At 36.7% G+C, this 24,372-nt stretch overlaps 1 protein-coding gene across 3 annotated transcripts in view; it reads right to left on the bottom strand.

Moving 5' to 3' along the window:
• Positions 1–24,372, bottom strand: part of CUL1 (cullin 1) — a 99,536-nt gene that overhangs the window by 22,619 nt on the left and 52,545 nt on the right. For all 3 annotated transcript variants that reach the window (XM_087432310.1, XM_087432304.1, XM_087432296.1), the window contains exons 3-9: positions 21,979–22,153; positions 19,685–19,852; positions 16,401–16,451; positions 16,096–16,186; positions 14,955–15,118; positions 9,984–10,146; positions 7,311–7,441 (exon numbers count right to left, since the gene is read on the bottom strand). In XM_087432310.1, coding sequence (XP_087288436.1) covers positions 7,311–7,441; positions 9,984–10,146; positions 14,955–15,118; positions 16,096–16,186; positions 16,401–16,451; positions 19,685–19,852; positions 21,979–22,153 — 943 coding nt within the window. The remainder of the gene's footprint in view (positions 1–7,310; positions 7,442–9,983; positions 10,147–14,954; positions 15,119–16,095; positions 16,187–16,400; positions 16,452–19,684; positions 19,853–21,978; positions 22,154–24,372) is intronic.

Here is a 24,372-nt window from a genome sequence, read left to right as displayed (position 1 = left end):
CTAAAAGACCTTCTGGATCCCTCCTCTTTCCTTCCCACATCAACTGCATCAAAACAGGTATATTTTTTTCCTTTTGTTTTTTAAAAACATGTTTTATTATGAAAAATTTTTGAACATATTCTCAATAAGAATAGTAAAATCAACCCCCATAATCAACCACCCAGTTTCAAGGGCTAGCCTATAGCCATAATAGTCTACGATTTTCTTATCCTACCCTCCTGGTATTTAAGATTTTATGGATGTGTGTTCTATCTCCTTTGACCAAACAAAGCCAGGTTAGACTCCAAATGAAAGGTCCCTAGCTGATTTTATCACTGCGTGGATAATTTTCCTCTATCACCATCAACCACAGAATGGTGGAGTCAGGAGTAAGTTATCTAAGCATTTCACTCCAGAAGAAAAAGGGAATCTGAGATGTATATAAACTAAACCTAAATCTGCCAGAAGCACCCAGCACTGCGTTACACTGTTCATTCTGGTGTAAGTTCATATAAAATTGAGTTCTTATAATTATTACTAACTCCACTTCTCAATTCAAACCATAGAACTTTTTCATAATTCTGAGAAGGTCCTAGATTCAACCTTTAGTCTTATACCAAATAATATGTTTGTCAGTTACTTGATTTTATTTCTGCCTATAAAATCCTCCATTTTAAGTGCTCCCTTTTATAAGCACTATCATGCCCAATCCTGAGCCAGTAGCCCCTGAAAATGCCTCCTCCTGTTTGAGTCCACGATTTCTCTCAAAGCCGCAATGCACTTGCACAACTTTGTTCCCCAGTCCATCTCCGCAGCCCAACACCCCCGTTAGACCAACAGCACTGCTGGACATCAAAGTACCCAGAAGCCCACTCCTGTTGGATTACATTTCAGCTCCAGTCAGACTGCGGTTACTAAATCCAGATATGGTTTCAAAGAGGACTCTGTGTTTATCTGTTGCCATGTCTGCCCTGAAGACAGAGAGTAATAGGACATTCTCTTATAACCTGATTTATGTTCATTTATGAAGCCCTCTCTGTAGAGAAGCACAATAGCACCCAGATTGTTGTGGAATCACGTGTTAATTAGAAATTCAACATGGAACGAACTGTATCGTCAAGCATTCATTAGCAAGTACTTACAAGTCTGCAGTGACTCTTTTCCTCAACTTTATTTTGACATTTTGCTATAAGCTGGTGTCAAGGGAAACGATAAAACCACCCAATGACTTGATATTGTATTTACTTGTAAGTGGAGCATTGATGACTATCCACATTACCGATGTTCTCTTTAGAATGGGTCACCAGGGAAAGTAGTTCCAGTTCCGAATGCCAATAAAGGTATTCTTCTGAGTTACAGGCTTACTCTTTGTGATCACTATGAATCAAGGAGCTGACTGTCTTTATTGGCAAGCTCTCTGCGCTGACTGGGAAAAATTGGAGGCAAATTTGTGACTCACTTCTAACAAGAGCACTAAGCTTCACTGCCGGCACTTGGAGCACTATCTTACACTTGGCTTCGTTTGTGTCTCCTGCCCTTATTTTGCTACTCTCTGTTTTATTTCATTCATCCTATTGTCTTTTACATATTGTGTAAGCAGCTCCAAATCCTGCTGGGAACAATGAGGAGTATATTAAAACATAGGCGTACTGAGACCCTATTCTGTACAGGGCATTGTGCTAAGCTCTGAGGGAACAAAGATGGATCAAGCCATCCTTGCAGAAGACATTTATTTCAAAGGGGTGATTAGAAAGGCTTCATGGAAGAAATGGCATTTGAACTGGGTTTTGAAAGATAAACAGGTGTTTATTATGTAGAAAAAAGAAGGAACGTATCTGAGCAGAGAGAAGAACTAGGAAGGTACAGCAAGACATATTTAAGGAACAGTGAGCATCCCAGTTTAGATGATGGATAAAATGAGGACAAAGAGGAATGGAAGACACAACTGGAAAGGAGATGGCGGCCACTGAGCAGATGGCTCTTCCTCTTCACCATCATAATTACCGTCACCATCATCAATGAATAACTGTAGTTGCCTAAGATGCTAGCACTAAAACTATAAAGAATATAAAACTATAATGAGGTGTTAGCTTTACTCTCAAGGGATTTACAATCGACAGTGGAGTGACAGGACACACAGAAGTTATACACAAATATAAAGTGGCATATGAAAGATTTTTATAAATGCCATAGGGTTTAGGACGGGAGTACAATCACTGAGGGCTGGAATAGTTAGTGGAGAGCTCTCTTGAGGAAAGAGGATTTGAGCTGGCCTTAAACACAGGTCAAAGCAGCAGAAAGCAGGGAGGACTGCATCACAGGCAGAGATGAGGCATGAATATAAGCAAGGACATGTATTTGGGACGAAGGAGGATAGCACAATTTCACTAGAAGACGAGGCTCATGAAAATGGGGACAAATCAGAAGAGGATTTTGATACAATATTGGAGATTTATTATCGTAGGGAAGAGGTTTTATTTTGCTTTCTTTAAAACAGAGAATAAAGAATGTGGAGTAAAATTGTTAATGCATTAAGTAGTATTTTTGAAAGACTAAACTGCTAAGCATTATGAAGGATGAACAGGAATGGGAGAGTCAGAAGACCGTTTGGGAAACAAAGTGATGGGGCGCGGATTAAGATGGCAGCACTGGGACTGGACAGAAAAGGCTTGGAGAATGAAGGAAAGTGGCATGTCCACAGTCTACTCATCAGAGGGGACACAGTGGAGACAACACGCTGCTGAGGCGGGGCTCACAGGCGGGCTGCCTGCTGGTCCGAGAGGACTCGGGCTGCATCCAGACTCAGCAGGTTACACCACACTAGATTACTAATGTTGCCATGGGCAAGGGATGAAGGCAGGGTCACATACTAGACAGCTGCCAACTCTGTGCTAAGGAACGGAGGAGGGAAGATGTGAGTTTTAAAATGGACCTGCAATACAGTCACTAAACTAGGCAGACGAGGTCATGGAGATGTGATGAGAAGACAAAGGTGAGGCATTCCAATTCGGAATGCTTGACATCAAGTCCATCACAGGAATGCCATAAACGCTTGCTGACTGAATGAAAACGATGATTCCAATTTCATCTGCACATTTGTTGGCCCTTTGAGTTATAACACCAGCCAGCATCCTGCGGCTAGTTGCTTTGGTAGGTTAAAACATACTGAGAACCTAGCACAAGGCCAGCCACACCATGGGCTTCAATCTTTTTAAACGAACACCTGAAGGTAAGGGCTCTGCTTTCAAGATGCTGCTCCCTAAGACCTAAGTGGATGGGGCCCATCCTCCTCCTATATTTTAATACAGATTATTTTTCTACAAAACAGTTACTATATTGCCAATGACTGAACACATTTATAGTGCTTTGGCCCATCTATGTAAGCACAAAAGATCTTTCAAATTTTTGACTTCCAAAAGAATTTTAATGCCATGTAGAACGTGACAATTTACCACGCTGCCCCCACTCTCTCTTTTCAGTCCAGAAGCCGTGTATGAGGTAACTTGCCTATGAAACAAACTTGCCTATTAAAAACTATTTATCTGATCCTTCCCTCAGCTCTAAACCAGTTTTAAATCCATCCTTGAGTATTTCTTTGTGTACAAGGTTCCTGAAGTCCTTCTGGTGCCCCAGCGCAATCCTGCAGCACATTAGTTAAGCATGAATGTCCTAAAGGCTGGGGAGATCTCTTCCGAACACGCTGGAATCCTGCACCACGGTGGGGAGGATGGACCCACACTGAGCCACTTCAGCGCATTCAGCCTGACACCTTCCAGGATTCTGAGAGGAGTCCTGATCCCGACTCCATCCCTGGGGTGTTCACTGGCCTGCGTGTCGGGGCAGGTACAAGAAACAGCACACCTGAAAACAGCACGTGTGTGAAGGGCTCTCTTTCAGTTACACCTCACGGAGGAGGACTGCCAATTCTTATTCAGGGAAACAGAAGGAGACACCACGAGGGGGATTCCCCTTGCTCCAGCTATAGAAGCCTTTAATTCCTCCAGGAATAGCCTTTAATTTTAAAATCTGTTTTAATTACAAAAAAAAGTCTTAAGAAAATTCTTAAATAGATTTTGAAGTTTCTAACACAAAAAATATTACTAGAATCACATTATAGGCCTGGCCCTGCGGCTTAGCGGTTAAGCGCATGTGCTCCGCTACTGGAGGCCCAGGTTCGGACCCTGGCACGCACCGACGCACCACTTCTCCGGCTATGCTGAGGCCGCGTCCCACGTACAGCAACTAGAAGGAGGTGCAGTTACGATGTACTATCTACCGGGGCTTTGGGGAAAAAAAAAAGGAGGAAGATTGGCAATAGATCTTAGCTTAGGGCCAGTCTTCCTCAGCAAAAAGAGGAGGATTGGCATGGATGTTAGCTCAGGGCTGATCTTCCTCACACACACACACAAAAAAATCACATTATAAATTTGAAACGTAATAATTTCAGTCTAGGCCAGAGTAATTAGCAATAAAACTGGTTTTCTAACCAAACTGATGGTATAAAATGGAATCATAGGACTAGATAACTTAAGAAATTTTCAGTCCTTAAAAAATCAGTTAAGCAGTGCCTTCCGTGGCATTTAATATGCTAATTATAAATGATTCTAATACACTATGATTCAACTCAATTAGGCAAAAATTTTCAAACTTTAAAAATTGTGTTCTCTTGGGCTGGCCCCGTGGCTTAGCGGTTAAGTGAGCGCTCTCCACTGCTGGCGACCCGGGTTCGGATTCCGGGCCTGCACCGACGCACCGCTTCTCCGGCCATGCTGAGGCCGCGTCCCACATACAGCAACTAGAAGGATGTGCAGCTATGACATACAACTATCTACTGGGGCTTTGGGGGGAAAAAAAATAAATAAATAAAATCTTTAAAAAAAAAAAAAAAAATTGTGTTCTCAAAATCATTCCACTTACAATTATGTGTAATAATTGTAATTTTTTTACTAATTCAAGCAATCTCTTTTCTCTGCTTTTTTCCCAATATTAGTGGGTTATGGAAAACCATCATGGTTTGGGTTACAATTTATCTTTTACATTTACCACATATGTGATAAAAGTTAATACCTGTTTAAAATTATTTATGTTTTAGCAGCTGTATTTATTCTTTCTTACAACAGGTATTTAAGCACCTACTGTGTGCCAGACTAAGAACTGGGGACACATGCTCGCTCTTGAGCTTCTTCAAGTTTCGTGTGCTTTCCCATCACTGGCGAATAGAGGTAGCAGGTAAAACCAGATCGGGAAAGGTTGTGCAAGACACCCACGAGTCAGATGGCACTGCAAACTTGTGAGTCAATTGAAACTTCAGAAATAAGAGAATAAACTGGAAATTCAGGAAAAAACTCCTTTTGCAGAAAATAGAAAAAGTATTTGCTTTCCTAAATAAACACTTTCCTCACAAGAACAATGATTTAAAAAACCACAGTTTCCCGAGTTCAATATAAAAAGTTTTTATCGAAAAAGTAATTATAAACAATAATGTATTAAAAAAGAAACTTCTGACTTTTGAAAGTTAAGGCAGATACAACACAAGTTTACTAAGCTATATATAATATTCTTCATGGGGGAAAAACCTTGTTTTGATTTTTAAATTCATGTTTATCAGTTACATTTAAGTAATAAAAGTACTCTTTAACAGCTTAATTTCCAGTAAAATATAACTGCTGGTAAATACAGTTTATTTGTGCTATTACTGACAGATGAAGTTCCCACAAACAGAGAAACGATTTCACTTAGAAGGTAGACTTTTGCTTTAACTGGCTGTGGAAAGGTAAACGTCACATTTGAGACTCACTGACAAGTCAATCAGGCAGCTGATTGTATCCAAAAGAAAGAGAAAACAAGGTAACTGAAAATGCAATTTATAGTATTTATTTTTAATCTAACTATATTTACCTAGAACACAAGTCCCTTAAGGCCAATCTCATATCTAATATATAACGGTTTACATGAAAAAGCAAAACCTGTTCCAAAAATCTACTACTCTAATCCACGTCTGATGAAATAACAGACTCACCCACTTAACTCATTTCAAGGAAAGTGAAGTCATTTACTTGGCTCTGCTGCCCATACGGCTAAAGAGAGTTCTGAACTAACAACTGTTAAAACACCCAACCTTACTGAAAAGATATCTTCATCAAGTTGGCCCCTTCTGAACAACATGTGCACATGCGTGTACATGTGTGTGCGTATCAGGCCCTTTAAAACGGAACATTTAGTTTGGAAATAAGAAAAGTCCTCAAGATGTAAGGACAATTTTTAAATCAGTTTTAAAAATTAAAATCGTGCACACTCGGACAAGCTGCAGTCATCAATGACGAGCACTTACATAACCAGACTTAATAAGCACTTTACAAGTATTATTTATTCACAAAACCCCTATGAGGCGTCACTATCGTTATTCCATTTTTTAACAACTGACATAGTTAGGAAAAGCAAGTCAGCAGCAGCATCATGCAGTGATCTGAGCCCAGACTGATGTCCGGGGTCTGCTCTCAGCCACTCCACTGTCACGGCACCGAGTGTCAGTGCTTAAGCTGACAGTGACTCCCCAGAATCCACTACTCAGCCAGCTCCCTTCCATCTGTAAGTGCAAGATTAATTATTTTATAAACCTTAAGGAGGGGGCGCACACTCCCTCTAAAAACTCATGGATGTGGCAACGAGTGAGGCAGCAACCCCTACAACTAAAAGTGGAAAAGGCATCTTCCAGAGATAACTGGGAAATAAAAAATTTTAAAAACATATTAAAGATACTATTGTCAAAAATAATTAATATTAAACAATCAAATCAGAGAGATAAACAGTTTTCTGATTCAGACATAAGAACAAACTTGTGTTTAGAAACTTTTCTTCTCCATTAGTTCTCCAGACACTATCAAAATTAAAGTTCGCAATAGGGACAAACTGAGAGAACTTACCTGTCTCTTAGAAACACATGATACTTTCTATGTAAAATTGTTACCTGAATTATAGATAACCTAGCAGGAATATTCTACGCGCCAGAGCCACATTTCTAGGAGGCTTTACCCTGTTCTCTCTATGGAAGAATCTTCTCTCTCCTAGTGCAAGGAATGTAATTGTGAGAAGAAATAAAAATAAAGAAATGACATCCTTAATGCCTAAAAAGTGCCAGAGAAAAGTTTGTGGATGTATTTACTTAACAAAAGTTTGTGAACCTTCTACCTTAAAAAGCCAAAACAAGGTTCTCTGAAAGTTCTAGTAAAAATCTTACCACTTGGATTGGTAAATGAAATGCACAACACATGTCTATAGTTCATGAGTGGTGATGGTTAGGCCCAACCAATTTTCAATTAAACAGTACTTACATTTAAAGCAGCTTCTCCACACTTTTCAATTGCTGCAAGACCCTGATTATGAATATGTGTCTCCAGAAGTTTTTTCAATTCTCCTAGGCCATCCTGGATTCTAGATACAAGATTATACATGCGACCCAAATCTGAAAGAAGAAGGTGCCACCTTTACGCACTGAAACAAACTCTGCATATCCATTCCACTAAGTATGTATCTATATTGAGATGAAAGATACCCTGAAATAAAATAACAGTGTTTTCAGACCTTAATAATCAAAAGAACTTAATTATAACCAAATATTTTGTATTTAGTATATTTAGCTGAAAGTAAAAATGAAGTTACGCTATTGTAAACATTTATTTTTCCCCTTACTATGAGAAACCATTAACAGAATAGAGAAAAAACATCTTTGTATCAGGAACTACATCTGATGCTTCCTAAAATTCTCAAGATTGAGATATTATTTATGCCTGACACATAACAGGCAAATATCTATTAAAAAAATGAATAAATTTAAGGAGTATTTATGAATCTCCATCTCAACTATACAAATGAGTCACAAAAAGCCCCAAATTCTTCATTTAATATATGTATGGCATATGGTTAATTTACAAGGACCAAAGAAGAAAAATCCTGAATCCAAACATCAATCCTGTATTGAGCTCCTAACACATCTCAGTAAAACATGAGAGGGTGGTAAGGGAAATACTTTTACCAAATACTAGCCTTCTCATCTTAAAGAATTTTCAAAAGGAAAATACTCAAGAAAAAAATCAGGCATAGAATCATTTAATGCTAAAAGTGTATGGAAGAAGTTATATTCCAAATTAAACTGAAAAGATGCTCTTCCCCCAAAGTCATACCCAAAACACTCTACAGAGGCCTTAAATCAATATACAGCGACGTACATACATGCTAAAGCAATTTTGAGAAGAAAATGAAAGAAAGAAAGAATTAAAGAAATGAAAGAAAATTAATGAAAGAAAGAACAACAAAGCTGGCGGTATCACACTCCCTGATTTCAAACTATACTATAAGTAATTAAAACTGTACAAAAACAGACACACAGATCAATGGAACAGAAGACAGAGCCCAGAAATAAACCCACACTTATAAGGTCAATTAATCTACGACAAAGGAGGCAAGAACATACCATGGGGAAAAGACAGTCTCTTCAATAAACGGTGTTGGGAAAACTGGACAGCCACATGCAAAAGAATGGAACTGCACCACTTTCTTATACCATACACAAAAATAAACTCAAAATGGATTAATGACTTAAATGTAAGACCTGAAACCATAAAACTCCTAGAAGAAAACACAGGCAGTAAGCTCTTTGACGTTGGTCTTAGCAATATTTTTTTTGATCTGTCTCTTTAGACAGAGGCAACAAAAGCAAAAATAAATAAATGGAACTACATCCAACTAGAAAGCTTTTGCACAGCGAAGGAAATCATCAACAGAACGAAAAGGCAACCTACCGAATGGAAGAAGATATTTGCAAATCATATATCTGATAAGGGGTTAATATCCAAGATATATAAAGAACTCATACAACTCAACATCAAAAAAATAAGCAATCCAATTAAAAAATGGGCAGAGGATTTGAACAGACATTTTTCCAAAGGAGACATACAGATGGCAAACAGACTCATGAAAAGACGCTCAACATCACTAATCCTCAGGGAAATGCAAATGAAAACTACAATGAGACATCACCTCATGCCTGTCAGAATGGCTGTTATTAAAAAGACAACAAATAACAAGTGTTGGTGAGGATGTGGAGAAAAGGGAACCCTTGTATACTGTTGGTGGGAATGTAAATTGGTGCAGCCACTATGGAAAACAGTATGGAGGTTCCATCAAAAAATTAAAAACAGAACTACCATATGATCCAGCAATTCTACTTCTGGGTATTTATCGGAAGAAAACAAAAACTTTAATTCAAAAAGATATATGCACCCCCAGGTTCACTGCAGCACTATTTACAGTAGCTAAGATATGGAAGCAACCTAAGTGCCCATCCATAGATGAATGGATAAAGAACATGTGGTATTATACATACACATAAACACACAGTTAGCCACCAAAAAGAGTGAAATCTTGCCATTTGTGACAACATGGATGGACCTAGAGGGTATTACATGAAGTGAAATACGTCAGAGAAAGACAAATATCATATTTTGCTCTTACATGGAATCTAAAAAAAACAAAACAAATGAACAAAACAAAATAGAAACAAACTCATAGGTACAAAGAACAAACTGGTGGTTCCCGGAGGGGAGGGGAGTGGTAGAACAGGCGAAAGAGGTGAAGGGGATTAAGAGGTACAAACTTCCAGTTATAAAGTAAATAAGTCATGAGGATGTAATGTACAGCATGGGGAATACAGTCAATAATACTGCGATAACTGTGTGTGGTGACAGTTACTAGACTTGTCATGGTGATCATTTTGTAATGTATATAAATGTCGAATCACTATGTTGTACACCTGAAACTAATATAATATTGAATATTAACTACACTTCAATTTAAAAAAAAGGAAACACACATGCACACTCATACATTAATCTTTTTACAAATGACTGATGTTGGTAATGCTGTCAACTCTGAGTCTAGAATTTCATGCAATTTTAAAACCGCAGATTGTAATAAATATCTACATGTTTTGAGTCTTAGTGGCTCACCTTCATTTTTGTCAGCATCCAATAAATTCTGAAATTCTGTGTGGAAAATCTCCAAGTGTTTCTCAATGAGCACTTGTTCACATTTCCTTGCTAATTCGTCTTGTGTGCTCTCATGAAGATAGACCTGAACTCTTCGTTGTTCCTCGAGCAGACGAGCCTCTGCCTATAGGAATTAATAGAAGTGAATGATTTGCATTTGTCTTTAAAGAATTGTTACATGAATAAGGGCAAATTAAACTCACAAACCTGCTCTAATAAAATATGATTAAGAAAAAAGGGAAGGGGTTCTTTGATTTTAGGGTGAATGCCAACCATATTTTAAGCAGTCACTGATGTGCTCCATTTTCTTTGCAATATATATTTCCATTTCCAAGTCCTCTTTAAGTGACTTAGCAAGGTCATCATTATTAACAGTTCAAATGTCGCAACATTTTCTTCCTTTGGATATGTGGTATTTCCCCTTTTGGAAGTAATATCCCTCTTTGACACTCTGAGAAACGTATGGATCTTCTCCTACACATGGATACCAAGAACCACTATTTTTGACTGAAAGCTACTTGAAGTCAAGAGTCACATAAATATAGTCCCTGAGATGATCACATGAAAATAATTGGGGTAATTAGACTTTTCTTTAAAAAATTTTAAAGAAAAACATCATGGCTTTCTCTTGCCAATCACTGAATATGCACCTCTGAAACCTACTGGATTATTTATGCCTCTCAGTTTCTTACATTTCCCTTCAAGGAAGAGAGGAAAACAAAGATGCAATTTAACAGAGCAGCAAAATTAATAAAAGTCAGTATATTTTACAATATATCACCTGAAATACGTGTGGTATAAAGCATCACCAAGGAACCAAAGAAATTTCAACGGTAATTCCAAATTATTCAGGTGATCTGAATAAAGAGATAAAAACTGCATTTTGTATTGTAAAAATGTCAATACTCTCCAAAATGATTTTAAAATTTGATATAATTTTGGAGAAATCTAGAAGAATTCAACTGGAAGAATAAACATCCAAGAGCCAAGCAAACATAAAATGAAAAAATGACCAGGCAGGACCTGTGCTGTCATGAATTACTATCAATGGGACAACAGTTTAAACAACAGAAGTTAGAACCTTATTATACATTCTAAATAGAGTTAAATGTGGACGACAAAATAAACTTGGAAAATATCTGCAGAATGTATCAAAAGGCCAATATCCTTAATATATAATGATCTCTGAAAAACCAGAAGTAATTAAATTATAGCATATTTTGTTAATGGAATACTATTATCCAATAAAATAAATAAGTGTAAAATATGTTAATATAGCAAATTAGTGAAAAAAACAGGTTACAAAAAAAGCTATAGTGGGGCTGGCCCCGTGGCCCAGTGGTTAAGTTCAGCGCTTGGGTTCGGTTCCTAGGCATGGACCTACACAACTTGTCAGCGGCCATGCTGTGGCGGCGACCCACATACAAAATAGAAGACGACTGGCAGAGATGTTAGCTCAGGGCGAATCTTCCTCAAGCAAAAAAAGAGGAATATTGCCAACGGATGTTAGCTCAGGGCGAATCTTCTCAGCAAAAAAAACCCCCCAAAAAACAAAAAAAACCCAACAGCTTTATTCTAATTTGGTTTTACATACATCAACAGTGTCCCAAGCTTATAGGTTTATGGTATTTGTATTTTCCAAAAAGTCGACAATTAATGTGAATTTTTTTCCAGATTACAAAGTTACTTCAAAAAACAATAAGAGACCTTTACATGCTTTAACTCAGCAGTTCTAAGTTAAGAAACCGCTGCTTCATATTTAATGTTTCATTAAGCCTGACGACACCTCAAGAACAAAAGCTGATGAAATACAGGACATGCAAACCAAAAAGCACCACTTTTTCTGTTTTGTTTAAGTGACCTCTGTTTCCTGGAAGAACATAATCACCTTGGGCCACATAAGCTCATCCCTTAGAAACTCTGCTTTCTCCTACAACAAACTTTTACCCCTTCCCAGATGAAAGATAAGGCTTTGGTGTCACTGCTGAGTCATTCTCTGGGGGGCACTGTTTCCAGCTCTTGTCCTACAAAAAGGAGTAGCATTCTACAGACCAGGCCTGCAGGGCCAAGAGGGGAAGGAAGAGCAAACTGGTACCTAAGTGATTACAAAACATTCAAGGTCAGAGGGGCTTTAGTGATAGCTTATTTCATACACAGGAAAAGATACCAAGGTCCTAGGTGTTGTGGCATTCGGTTTAGGAAGGACAGCCATTTACACTGTGTTGAAGTCAAATGAGCTCTTGATCGTCGCTATACGTGGCTCATAAACTGTATCAGAACACCAATATCAAATTTAAAATGACTAAATAAAATTAATCAATTAAAGATTATCTCTATTAATTCTATTAGGATCAGTTCGCAGTAAAAACAAAATGAAAAGACAGACAAAAGAAGCAAATTACTGAAGTAAGGCATATTTTCAAAAGTTTTTTTTTATGACATTAGAAACCTCAAACAGTCATACATATTTTTTGTAGCTCAGATTAGTCTCAATCACACGAGACAGATACGTTAAAAACACTAATGTGGCTAGGGCTGTTCACTCATGGAAGCCATCCGTAGAAAGAGAAGCCAACGATTCTCGAGTGTTTCCACTAAAACATTCCTAACAACACAGAAAAGGGAACATAGACAACCAGAGAATTCGCAAATCTAGCCCAAACTGGCTTCTAAAAGCAGAATATTTCTTGAAGGCTAATGTTTTATCTCAATATTGTTCATGAGTTTTGTATTCTATTTCCTGATAGAATATTTTAATATAAACATAATTTCTCCTTAAGTTATTGAATAAAATGTGCCACTTTTTATCCTGTGGTTTTACATATTCTCAGGCATATACTGAAGGTTCTTAACCATGTATGTGTGTAATACCAAACACATCATGCTTGCTCTCTGCCAAGTACCAAATATAATATATTTCACATCTAATAATAAAAAAATTATCCCCAAGTTACAGATGAGAAAACTGAGGAACAGAAAAGTTAAGGTCAATACCCTAGCAAATGGTAGAGTGGGGATTTAAAACTAGACTCATAGTCCCGTTTGAGATGTAAGGCAATAGTTAAGAGTAGAACTGTTTACACGGTTAAATCCCAACTTTACGTTTATAGATTCTCTGCATTATGGACTTCCAGAATGTGACTGAAGTCATGTTTCTAAGATTAAACTGGATTTGGGCCAAACTTCTAACTCCTCTAGAAAGCAATCCCCTCTAAGAGAACCAAGATGAAGGAAGCAGGCTGCTCCCTTGAAGACAGGCTCATGCTGGGTGGAAAACATCCAGGCCGTTGGAAATCTTTGCTTCTCAAGTTGCCTTTAGTTCCAGGCCTGATTTTAAAGACAGATTTCCCTGCTTTGGGAGTGCTCATGTAGCTCTGGCCTAAAAAGTTGATTTCGTTGCACGAGAGTACCACCGCCCTCCTCAGCGCAGATAACCGAGATGACCGCAATTCATTAAGAAGTCCGTAAAAAGAAGAGGCTTGCACCACTCTTGTCAATGTGTACCCTGACAAAAGGCCCCACTTTTAAAACAAAGAATCACCAAATATAATAGAGTTCAATAAAAGATGTGTTTATGAAAACTACACTGCCAAACTAAAAAAATGAAATAACAGGCAATGCTAAGACTCAAAACAGATTATGTTTCAAAAGTTCATTTGTGAGGCAGCTGTTTGAAACTCTGAATGAGCTGGTTAGGTTCTAGGTTGGCAATCAAAAGCTAATTTAACCGATAAATATACACGAAGAAGTATTACTATTCCAAGTGTAATACTTCTGTTTTCATTAGGTTTTGAGATATCTGAAATTGATTTGTCAAGGACTTTCAACTTCAAGCTTCTGAGGCCCACCTATAATCACCAGCTCCTCTGGGAAAATGCCCCCGGAACACCACAAACGAATCGTGCAGAACTTGCTCTACGTGGCTAGAGAGGGGAGCTGTTGCTCTTATTGAGTGAGCTGACTCACTGACTTTCCATTTCAGCATATGGAGAAGTGACTCTGCAGTCCACTCGCTCTCCAAGCAAATAGAGAACAAAGGGCAAAGCAGGCAACAACACAGTCAGCGCCAGATCCCCTGGAATCTCTCTGCACACCTTGGTCAGGGGTCAGCAAACGACAGCCGTGGGCCAAATCCTGACTGCAGGTAAAACTGTACTGGAACACGGCCACCCTCAGGTGTTCAGATGTTGCCACGGCTGCTTCTGCACGACAACGGCCAGGTGAACAGTTGTGGTAGAGACCACAGGGCGCACAAAGTCTAACATATTTACTACCTGGCCCCTCAGAGAAAAAGTTTGCTGACTTCTGACCTAGGCCATTGCTCAGAGCATAAGTTCAGGATATCTATATTCCCAAGAAAGAGAACAAAAAACAATGACACTAGAACTTCACTATAACATCACTTAGTACAGAAAAAGACTTACGATACAGAGACCACTCTTGGATCTTCCCCTATACTAGGATTTAGACTCGGTAGTTTCAGAAGGACCTCTCCTCTGATACAAACTTGAAGGCTGTGTTCTAGATTGTATGGGGATATTTCAGAAGCAAAAAAAACAAAAGCTTGAAGTCTACAAATCTGATAACATTTGTTTCTTAAAAACTTATTTCCTCACTGACATCAAGACTGTGGTTCCCGTTAGATACAGATATACACTCTAGGACAGACAGTTCACAAAACATGCAAGTCATAGAGCTGTTACAGGTACATCCTTAGAACAGGTAAGGACACTGAGCCATGGTTATCAAATTAATTCACAAAAGCTTCTTGGTGAATTGGGAGAAGCATTTGCACCTGCTACCGACACTACAGGATGCCACTGCCCAAGAACTGACTTGTGAAGAAAGTTACATATACTAAAAAGAATAATTCATTTGAGTAGCAGTAACTATTTTAACTTGTGTACTTATAAGCACTATATTTAAGCTTACCTTTTTCATATATTCAGTAACTGGGTTCTGCTGTAAGAATTCAGTACTCTCTCTGGTATAAAATCTCTCTGTGTCAGCCAAAAACTGAGATTCAAAGGATTCTTTATACACTGTTAACGTGGGGCCCTTTGCAAATGCATCATCTTCATTCAGCCCCAATTCCACTAGAAATAAATATGAGCTATATGTTAATTATCCTATTTTCTGTTATATTTTACAGAATATACTTGGATGTAGTATTCAGTTTAAGTTATGCTTAAAAGGTAAATGTGAAATGGCAGGGCATAAGGTAAATCTGTTATTCACTAGTATTAAAGTACACTGTTTCAATAAAAGAAAAAAGAAAACAAATCTAAGACATATAAAAGCACGTAATTCTGACCCATGGCCAGGCATACTTCAAAGTTATCGTGAAGTTCATTTAAAGAATCTTCATATTTCTAAAAACTTAAAAGTAATAAAAATGGCTAATTTTAAACTTTCAAAGAAATACAACACTACCTAAGTTTTTAAAACATTATATTACTTTATTCGTTTCTCAATCTCAAATTTTTAAGCTGATAATAGATTTCTGGTTATCATTCAGCTCCATTAATGACATGCTATCATATTATATATCCAGTAATTCAGTATGAGAGCAAAAAATAAAATAATTCAGGGGCCGGCCTGGTGGTGCAAGTGGTTAAGTGCGCACGCTCTGCTGCGAAGGCCCGGGGTTCGCCGGTTCAGATCCCAGGCACGCACCAACGCACTGCTTGTCAGGCCATGCTGTGGCGGCATCCCATATAAAGTGGAGGAAGATGGGCACGGATGTTAGCCCAGGGCCAGTCTTCCTCAGCAAGGAAAAAAAAAAAAAAAGAGGAGGATTGGCAGATGTTAGCTCAGGGCTGATCTTCCTCATACAAAAAAATAAATAAAATAAACTAATTCAAATGTCTAGTCCATCAAAATCTCCTTAAGGCACAAAGATCAAACAATTCAAAGACAAACAAACTGACTTAAAGAGAATTATGTGGACCTTTGTAAATGCTACCAATATTCTCGAAAATATTAAAATATCTGAAATTGAATCTGCTAGAGCATTGTTATAATTGCCATTTGATATGAAAACTCTGACTAAATTAAAGGGAAATGTATTTACCGTAAGACTGTACAACTCCACTTATCAGTCTTGTATTGATGGTTTCACCGTTTCTTTCCTTTTCAATCAGTTTTAAAACAGCATTTGTTACCTTTAGAAAAGATACAGGAAAAAGATATGTACATTCCAGACCACAGCATGTATTACATTACTACATATCTCTTAAACATTTAAATCCATTAAATAATGCAAGATGAGAGATACTCTTAGGACAGTCCAAAGAAGTGAGGGAGACAATGGCTAAGAAATGAATTCTGGAAGGGGTTTTAGAAGGAAAACATATACACATTCACACAGGTAGGTACCTGTTTATTCAACGGCCTGAACAGACAATCTCTCCACGTCACCAACGCAAGCTGGATGAAAAGAAAAAGGAAAAACATAAAATGTCTATACTTTTACCATCTTTTTCTAAGACTGAAGTCATAGGAAATAGCCTGAATTCCAGATTATATTTATCAATATTACTAGATTATAACTTGGTCAAAATCTATCATTATGATGAAATCAAAAAGCCACTCTCTTGAGTTATCAACTTCAAGAGGCATCAAAGTACAATGTTTATAAGCTCACATTTTAATAGTTAAGATAAAGAGAAAATTTGGATTTTAGGAGAACATACATAGCTTAAAGGGTAACAGGGGATTCAATCTATAAAGTTGTTCCCTGGCCCAGTTTTTGATCTAACACACTTAATGAAGATAATTCCACTTATCATCATGGTTTCCTAATACTCAGTAAAATAAATAATAGACTATAAAAATCTAACAAGTTCTGTATCTTGATTATGGTGATTTATGTTTCATACACATATTCAAATGTAAATGCATTAAACTGATGTAAATGCATTAAACTGTACACTTTAAATGATGCAGTTTATTATACACTTTAAATGATGCAGTTTATTATACATAAATTATTCAAATTTCCCATTTTACTTGTACTCATGTGTTGGTGTGTGCATATGATGCATTTTTTAAAGTTTTTTAAAATTCCCACAGAGGTTACATCAGAAACTTACTACAGAAATGCTCCCCAAAAGAGACATGTTATAATTCATACACGTTTTTTACACTGTTTGTGGACAGAGGTATTATTCAGTTAATGTAAAGTTCAAATTTATAACAATTTAACACTCAAATACAACTGTTGAGAAACTCATTTAAACACAAATGCTATCACTTATTATTTCCAAATTTACCATAGATAAATCTAGGTTTATGTAAGATATATATTTCTGAAAAGATTATATGTAAACTTAATTTACATAATGAACTTTCACTGAGTGGTATTTCTACCAAAAAAAAAAAAAAAGACAGCATCAAAGCAATATCTAGGAGAAAAATATTTTTAGTAAAGCATGAACAAAATATACTCAAGTCTAATATCAGAATAAAAATAAGATTTCAGAATAAGAAACCATGATATCCAAAAAGATGCTGGAAGGGAAAGGCTTCATTTTTCAGGAGAAATGTAACCCCGGGGGGACTGTTTTGAAAATAACTTCTCCCTGTGCAAATTCTCTGTTGCTATTCTTCTCTGACTCTTCAGACCTCTTTAATGCAGGAGTGAGGCAGTGGGAAAAACGCAACGTCATGGCCATGAACTTATAGTCAACACACACTACACCTTTAAAAATAACTTTTTTCCAAATATTTTTCTAAATTAAGACAGCCACAGACAGCTATAATTTGAGTCTGGATAATTTGTCACTTTGAAGGAAGAAGAGCTGGGCAAGATAAGACAGAAGGACGAAAGGTAAACCAGAAAGTTCAGAGGAACCGAGTCAGGGAAAAAATCTTGCTGAATCACTTCAGTACATCAATAATGAAATTAATTTATGTCCTCTGGTTGACTTGAAAGGAAATCAACAATTTTCTATAATTAAAAAGGTTTCTATAATTAAAAAGGAAGAAAGAATTATTAGGAAAAAAGTAAAACTTTATATTTTGTAACAAAGCAACCCCATCTTCTGGAGATTCTGGAAAATATAGTGAGAGATCATTGTGCGAGAACTATTCCATCGTGTCGACTGATATTTGAACTTTAAACAAATTCAACAGGCTCACTGGAAGAGCACATAGAAGACATACTGTTTCTAGATAGGAGTACTAATTGGCCTTTGCTAAATTTACACTGCATGTTTTATTTCCAAATAGTAACTACAGCATTTAAGGATGTAGAAAGTATGAATGTTGAAAGTAAATAAAAAAATAAAAGCAGTTGAATCTTGAAAAACATACTCTGTAAAGTATACTTGCACTTCTTTATATTTTCTTTATTATTGAATGTAGTACACAAAATGTTAAAAAATTCTAACGATTTTTAGGAGTCTGTGATGTTATTATTGGGTATATGCGGTGCTTTAGGTTGAGCGGGCTTCCAAAAGGAAATCAACCAAAATTATGCTGATTCCTAAACTGACAACTTTCAGTCTCAATAAAGCATTTATAAGTGGAAAAGGGGAAGTACAAAAGGCTCAGGTCAAAACACTAAATCTAGAAAGTTTTGTTAAAACTATATAACAAAGTACCATTATGAAGCAATAACAGTTTGGTACAGAAATTGAGCTATATAAATTTGTCATGCATCTATGATACATTATGTTTTTCTTTTAATTAAATTTTTCAAAAGTAAAGCAACAAAGTATTGCTATTAGAGCAACATTCTTGGACATGGAGATAATCTCATTATGTAGAACTTGACATTTTAATATCACTGGTTCAAAAAAGGTCTGTGTATCTGATAGCCCATTACGGACAGACAGACAGTTCCACTGTTTGAAGTCCTCCCTTAATTGCTTTACAACACTGGTTCTCAAACTTGACCCGTGCATCAGAATCACCTGGAGGGCTAAACCACAGACTGCTGGGCCCCGTCTCCAGAATTTCTAACCAAGTAAGCCTAGGCTGAGGCCCAATAACTTGCATTTCTAACAAGTTCCCAGGTGACAACAATGCTGCAGGTTTGGGGACCACACTTTGAAAACCAAGGGGTGAGAAAAAGCTTCCTCGCCTGAAGAAACATATTAATGAAGATGATTTAACACTTCAAATTTTGCCTTTTCAAAATCTATTTTCAAACAGTCTAAAAAAACCCCTCAAAATTTTAAACCCTGTAAATATCATTGCTCATAATGTAACTTTGTAAAGTGAGAGGGCAGAATGGAATTTCACAACACAGTCCTCTGCCTGAAGCAGTCTCCCAGACCACAAAAGACCACAAGGGCTGATCACTGCGGCCTGAGTCTCAGGTAAGGGACCCGGTTTGCCTGACACCCCCAGGACACAGGACTTTCGGTGCTAAAATTGGGACAGTTCCAGGAGAAACCCCATAGCTGGTCAAATAATTTAAGAAGAAACCTAACAGTAAATGCAGAAGTGTGCAAGTTGCATTTTAGAACTCAAGTCTACTGATTCTTCTCCTTTATTGCCACAAAGTATTTAAGGTCATTTGTTGATAAATTAAATCAAAGGAAATTAGCCTACTATTCTGAAAATAGCTTTATATTTGCCTAGATCCCCTTACTGAAAGGATGATGTATCACTAAGAAAATACACATTTGAAAAGTGTTTAAAAAAAATCTTACAGAATAGATTTCATATATTCCTTTTCGTCCTTCATCACATTCACGGCGCACCCAATGTCTATTGAGGTAGGCACAAATTCCATTCAGCACTTTGCTTGAAAATCGATAGTCTTCCCACTGTTGAGTGTAGAACTTCAGTACACTCTCATCCATCAAATCTTCTCCATCCTAAAAACAAGTTAACTAAAGCTGTAAGATGACTAATTTGTCACATGATAAATTAAACATAAACGTTAACAAAAACAAATCTATTGCATTAAAATATATTGATGTGTATGGTTTTAGATGAATTCTTTAAATTACTTTGTATACAAAAACATGCTCATTAATACAAATTCTCACAAGAATATAGCTTGTGAGGACTAAAGAAAGAATTTTTATTAAAATTCTCTTATCTCAAACTGGAACTTTTTTCATGGTATTAAATATGCATATACGCTCATAAAAAGAATCTGAACTTTTAGAATTTGAGGGTAATTCCTTTTTATCAACAAATAAGAAATTTAGCTAAAAATCATCCTTATTTTTGATATTTTCTCTCTGTTAAAAAATTAATTGAAATGTCCTATTAACAATTTAGACCGTGGGGCCAATACTATTAGTTTTTTTAATGCATCTTTGTCCTTCATTAAATTTACTTAACATTATAAAACTTTATAGTTTTTTGTGGTAATCTGTTGCATTTTTGTAAACATAAAATAAGCATAACGGTACAATATTTCTTAACAAGACCTCATGAGGAAAAAGTACATTTACCAACATTATTTTTACTGAGATTTCCACAACTTAAACCACAAATTTTCATTTGAAGGAAACTAATTTGAAATTTTTTCTTACATAGTAATGACATTTACAAAGTAAGCACCCTTCAAACACTGAGCATTAAACTGCAGGATCATTGGAATGTGCTGTAGCAGAAAAGCACTCAAGGCGGAGCCAGGAGGGCGGCAGCTCCTCCACGAACACAGCGCCTGGGCAAGCCCGGCAACGCCGCTCAGCCTCAGTGTCTTCAACTGCAGACCAAGAAGGCTTAACAGAACTGAAGCTCCACCAATATATGGCACACAAGTGATCCAACAAGCCATATGAAAACCTGATCATATCTTGATACAACCAAATTTTTGTTCATTTAAATTTAAATAATAATAAGTGAACTACGAAACGTAAAGCTAAGCTATTCCTTTTTTAAAATGCAAAAATATCATTGATAGCACGGCTATCAATACTTTTACACAACACAATGTACTGTTCTTCACTATAATACTAAAGAATAATTACAGTGTTCACTTTACAAAGTATTGTGAATAAAAATATGAAGGACACAGTGGCTTCAGTAAGACATTAATGCAAGACATACTGTTTAGGGGATGTGAAAATACTATCTTAGTCACAATTTGTGGTTAATTGACTGTGGTCTGTTAGAATGATGTTAAGCTTCCAATTATCCTGTAAAATATATTAAGAAAAACAATTTTGCAGCATGCTGAAATTTTTGCCTGTTATCTGTGTAAATCAAAAATCTCTGAAATATGTACACAGAGAGCACAAATTTCCCAGGGTAGAGAGTATAGATGTCTTCACTCACTCTATATAATATGTGTTGCACCAGGTGAAGGAGCCCTTGCCCATCCTGTGGCTGAATGGAAGGCATCACACTGCCTTTGCTACAGAGGATGGAGACTGAGGAAGAAAAAGGCAGAAGATGAAGGGGAAAAACTCCATCGCTGCCCAAGAGAAAGGCTCGGAGCAGGAGGAACCCACATTCGAAGGCAATGGATGTTCGTAGTGAAACCCATCCTAGCCAAGGGCACAATTTCATCATAGTTCTGAAATACACTATATGACCATGTGTAAAAGGCAAGATTATATTAGAAAAATGTGATTACCAAAGGCTGGATAACCTTACGATCATTTACACATTTTGATACTGAACAGCACACTAGGTTCAAAATACAATATAGGTAATTTGAGTTCATAATACGCTTTAAACTAAAAGGTTCATCAATTTCTAACAACCAAATACAAAATGGTTAGTAATTTAAGGAAAGTACCATTATGATGTAAGGCTATCAAAAACTTCTAATTTAACAAATTGAAAACCAGAAAATGGCTTATGGAGGTTTCATCTTCAAAACAGGTAAAAGACTAAGCAAGAGCAAAACCTCTTCATGCACATGGCAATGCCAAAATGAACAAATGACAGTGAAAGATTGAGCATTTCAGCTAGAATTCATTTCACTACTACTTTTTTACCTTCTATCACAAATGCTCAGGCTATGTGTAAAACATCTTACCTTAAGAAGATTTGTCAAGTAATTCTTCAAAAATTCTTTAAGTCGTTTGTATAATTCCAAGCCAACAAACTGAGCTCCCCCAGGTGTCTGTCCCTTCTTTGATTTAGAAGGAGGGATGCCAGCCCCTCGCGCTTGGTTTGACTGGTGAACACTTGTGCAGTAGTTATAAACGTGACTTGGAGAAAAGTTAAGGAAATCAGTGTGCATTATCATCAATGTCAACAATGATTAATACAAATATACTTTTTCTCATAAAATATTTCAGTATCACTGTTTCCAACGTATTAGCAAAAACCTGTTAAAACTGTAGCGGAAAAAAGATCCCATTCACATACCAATAAAGCTAAACATCAACCAGCCTCATTCACAAGCTCGTCCGCAAGCCTAGAAAGCAGCCAGCCCACGAGGAGGATGGAACATTCTGCAAGAAGGTCGTCAAGAAAACACTAGACCTTCTAGATCATCTAATGCGTTTACCTTGTGGAAAATTATCCTGAGTGTATTAGAAGGCATGAAAAGAACTGGCAATTGGTACAAAGGAAAGGTTGCAAATGAAAAGAAAAAAGCAATTATCTATTTCAGGAAAAACAAAAAGCTATAACCACAGTCTATTACAATGCTTAGCTATGCATATTTCCAGAAGCACACATTATAAATATCAAAATAACCAAATTTTATTTTAAAATTATTTATAAATGGATTTAAACAAAGCTGTACTTTGAGGATGAAGGAAGAAAAGCAGAAGAAATGGCAGTGCAAGAGACCAAGTCCTCCTGCTACAAGAGAAAGTCACAGATGTCTAAAACTGATCAATCCCAAAGGGCAGAACACACGCACTACTGAGGACAGACAGGTGTAATGAACAAAGAAACAGCTGAAGTCTAAGACAGCTGCCTCTGGGGAGAGGACAGCATAGAGAAAGGGGCATCTGGTGATAAGGCGGAGAACCACTCTATTTTGTTATAACCTTTAATACTATTTCAGTTTATTTGTATTTTATTTTGATAAAATTAATAGAAAGACACTGATTCAGACAGAAAGAAAAATCAACAAAACAGGATATTCTGGTGTATTTAAGAACTTACTATATAAAGATATTTCAAGTTAGTGGGCAAAGATAGATTATTCAATAAATGGCATTATGGCAAGAGGTGATTTCAAAAAATATTCTATATTCTAAAATACATTACAGGGCCGGCCCTGTGGCTTGGTGGTTAAGTGTGCGCGCTGCGATGCTGGTGGCCCGGGTTCGGATCCCGGGTGCGCATCGAGGCACCACTTCTCCGTTCATCCTGAGGCCGAGTCCCGCATACAGCAACTAGAAGGATGTGCAGCTACGACATACAACTATCCACTGGGGCTTTGGGGGGAAAAAAATAAAATAAATAAAATCTTAAAAAAAAAAAAAAATACATTACAAATGGATTGAGAATTAAATATACAAACTGAAACTATAAAACAAAGAAAATACACATGAACATTTTCCTGATCTCAGGTTAGAGAAGGCCTTTCTAAGTGAAGTCATATAAATACTTAATCTGAAATTCTGAAAATATTTTAGTAAAAAGTATCTTTAACAAAGTTACTATCTTTAATAAACTAAGGTAATTTAAAACAATATGAAAAGATTAATCTCTACAGAAACATGGGCAAAGTATTCCAACAGAAAATCCAAAAGCTAAAGGAAACATGTATGAATAGCCAAGAACCTAAAAAAACCTCAACCTCAGTAGTAACAAAAGAACTATGCCTTAAAACAATGAATCATTTTATTAAACGTTTCAAACAAATGTAGAGAGAATCACAGATTACAATACACAACAAACTCGTAAACTCAGGATCCAGTTTGGACAAATCTTACTGTATTTCCATGCTTGTCTCATTCCATCCAAATCCTCCCCTCAACTTTTTACGAAACGAAACAGTACATTTTATAATTGACACACTGTGTACTTCTCCTTAATACCACTCCTCTTTCCTTTTTCCCTAGAGGCTAAAATCCCAATGATTTGGTGTATATCATTCCTGTGAACGTTTTTACATTTTACTATGTAACTACACATGAAATTATTTTGCATGTTATCAGATTTTAGAGTACACAAATTGTAATTACAATTGTTAACTATAACTGTAGTATGTTGTACATTTGCTTTTGCCATTTGTTTCTAACATTTGAGATAGCTACAGCTGTATGTAAGATACTGTACAATGTAGATTTACAATAATTTATCTATTCTCTTGTTGATAGGCCCTGCTAATGATCCTTTTGGCAGGTCCCAATTTTTGACATGATTCTACTGTATTTTCTTTTAAATCTGATCTTCACATTGAGGTTTCTAATCCACCTTGAGTAAAACTGAATATAGTATGAAGAAGAAAAGTAATTTCATATTC

The sequence above is a fragment of the Ceratotherium simum genome, chromosome 1, assembly GCF_057802395.1.
Source record: "Ceratotherium simum simum isolate JZ-2026a chromosome 1, ASM5780239v1, whole genome shotgun sequence".
Lineage (NCBI taxonomy): Eukaryota > Metazoa > Chordata > Mammalia > Perissodactyla > Rhinocerotidae > Ceratotherium > Ceratotherium simum.
Note: the sequence above shows the minus strand (reverse complement) of the source record. Positions and strands in the feature narration are given on the sequence as shown.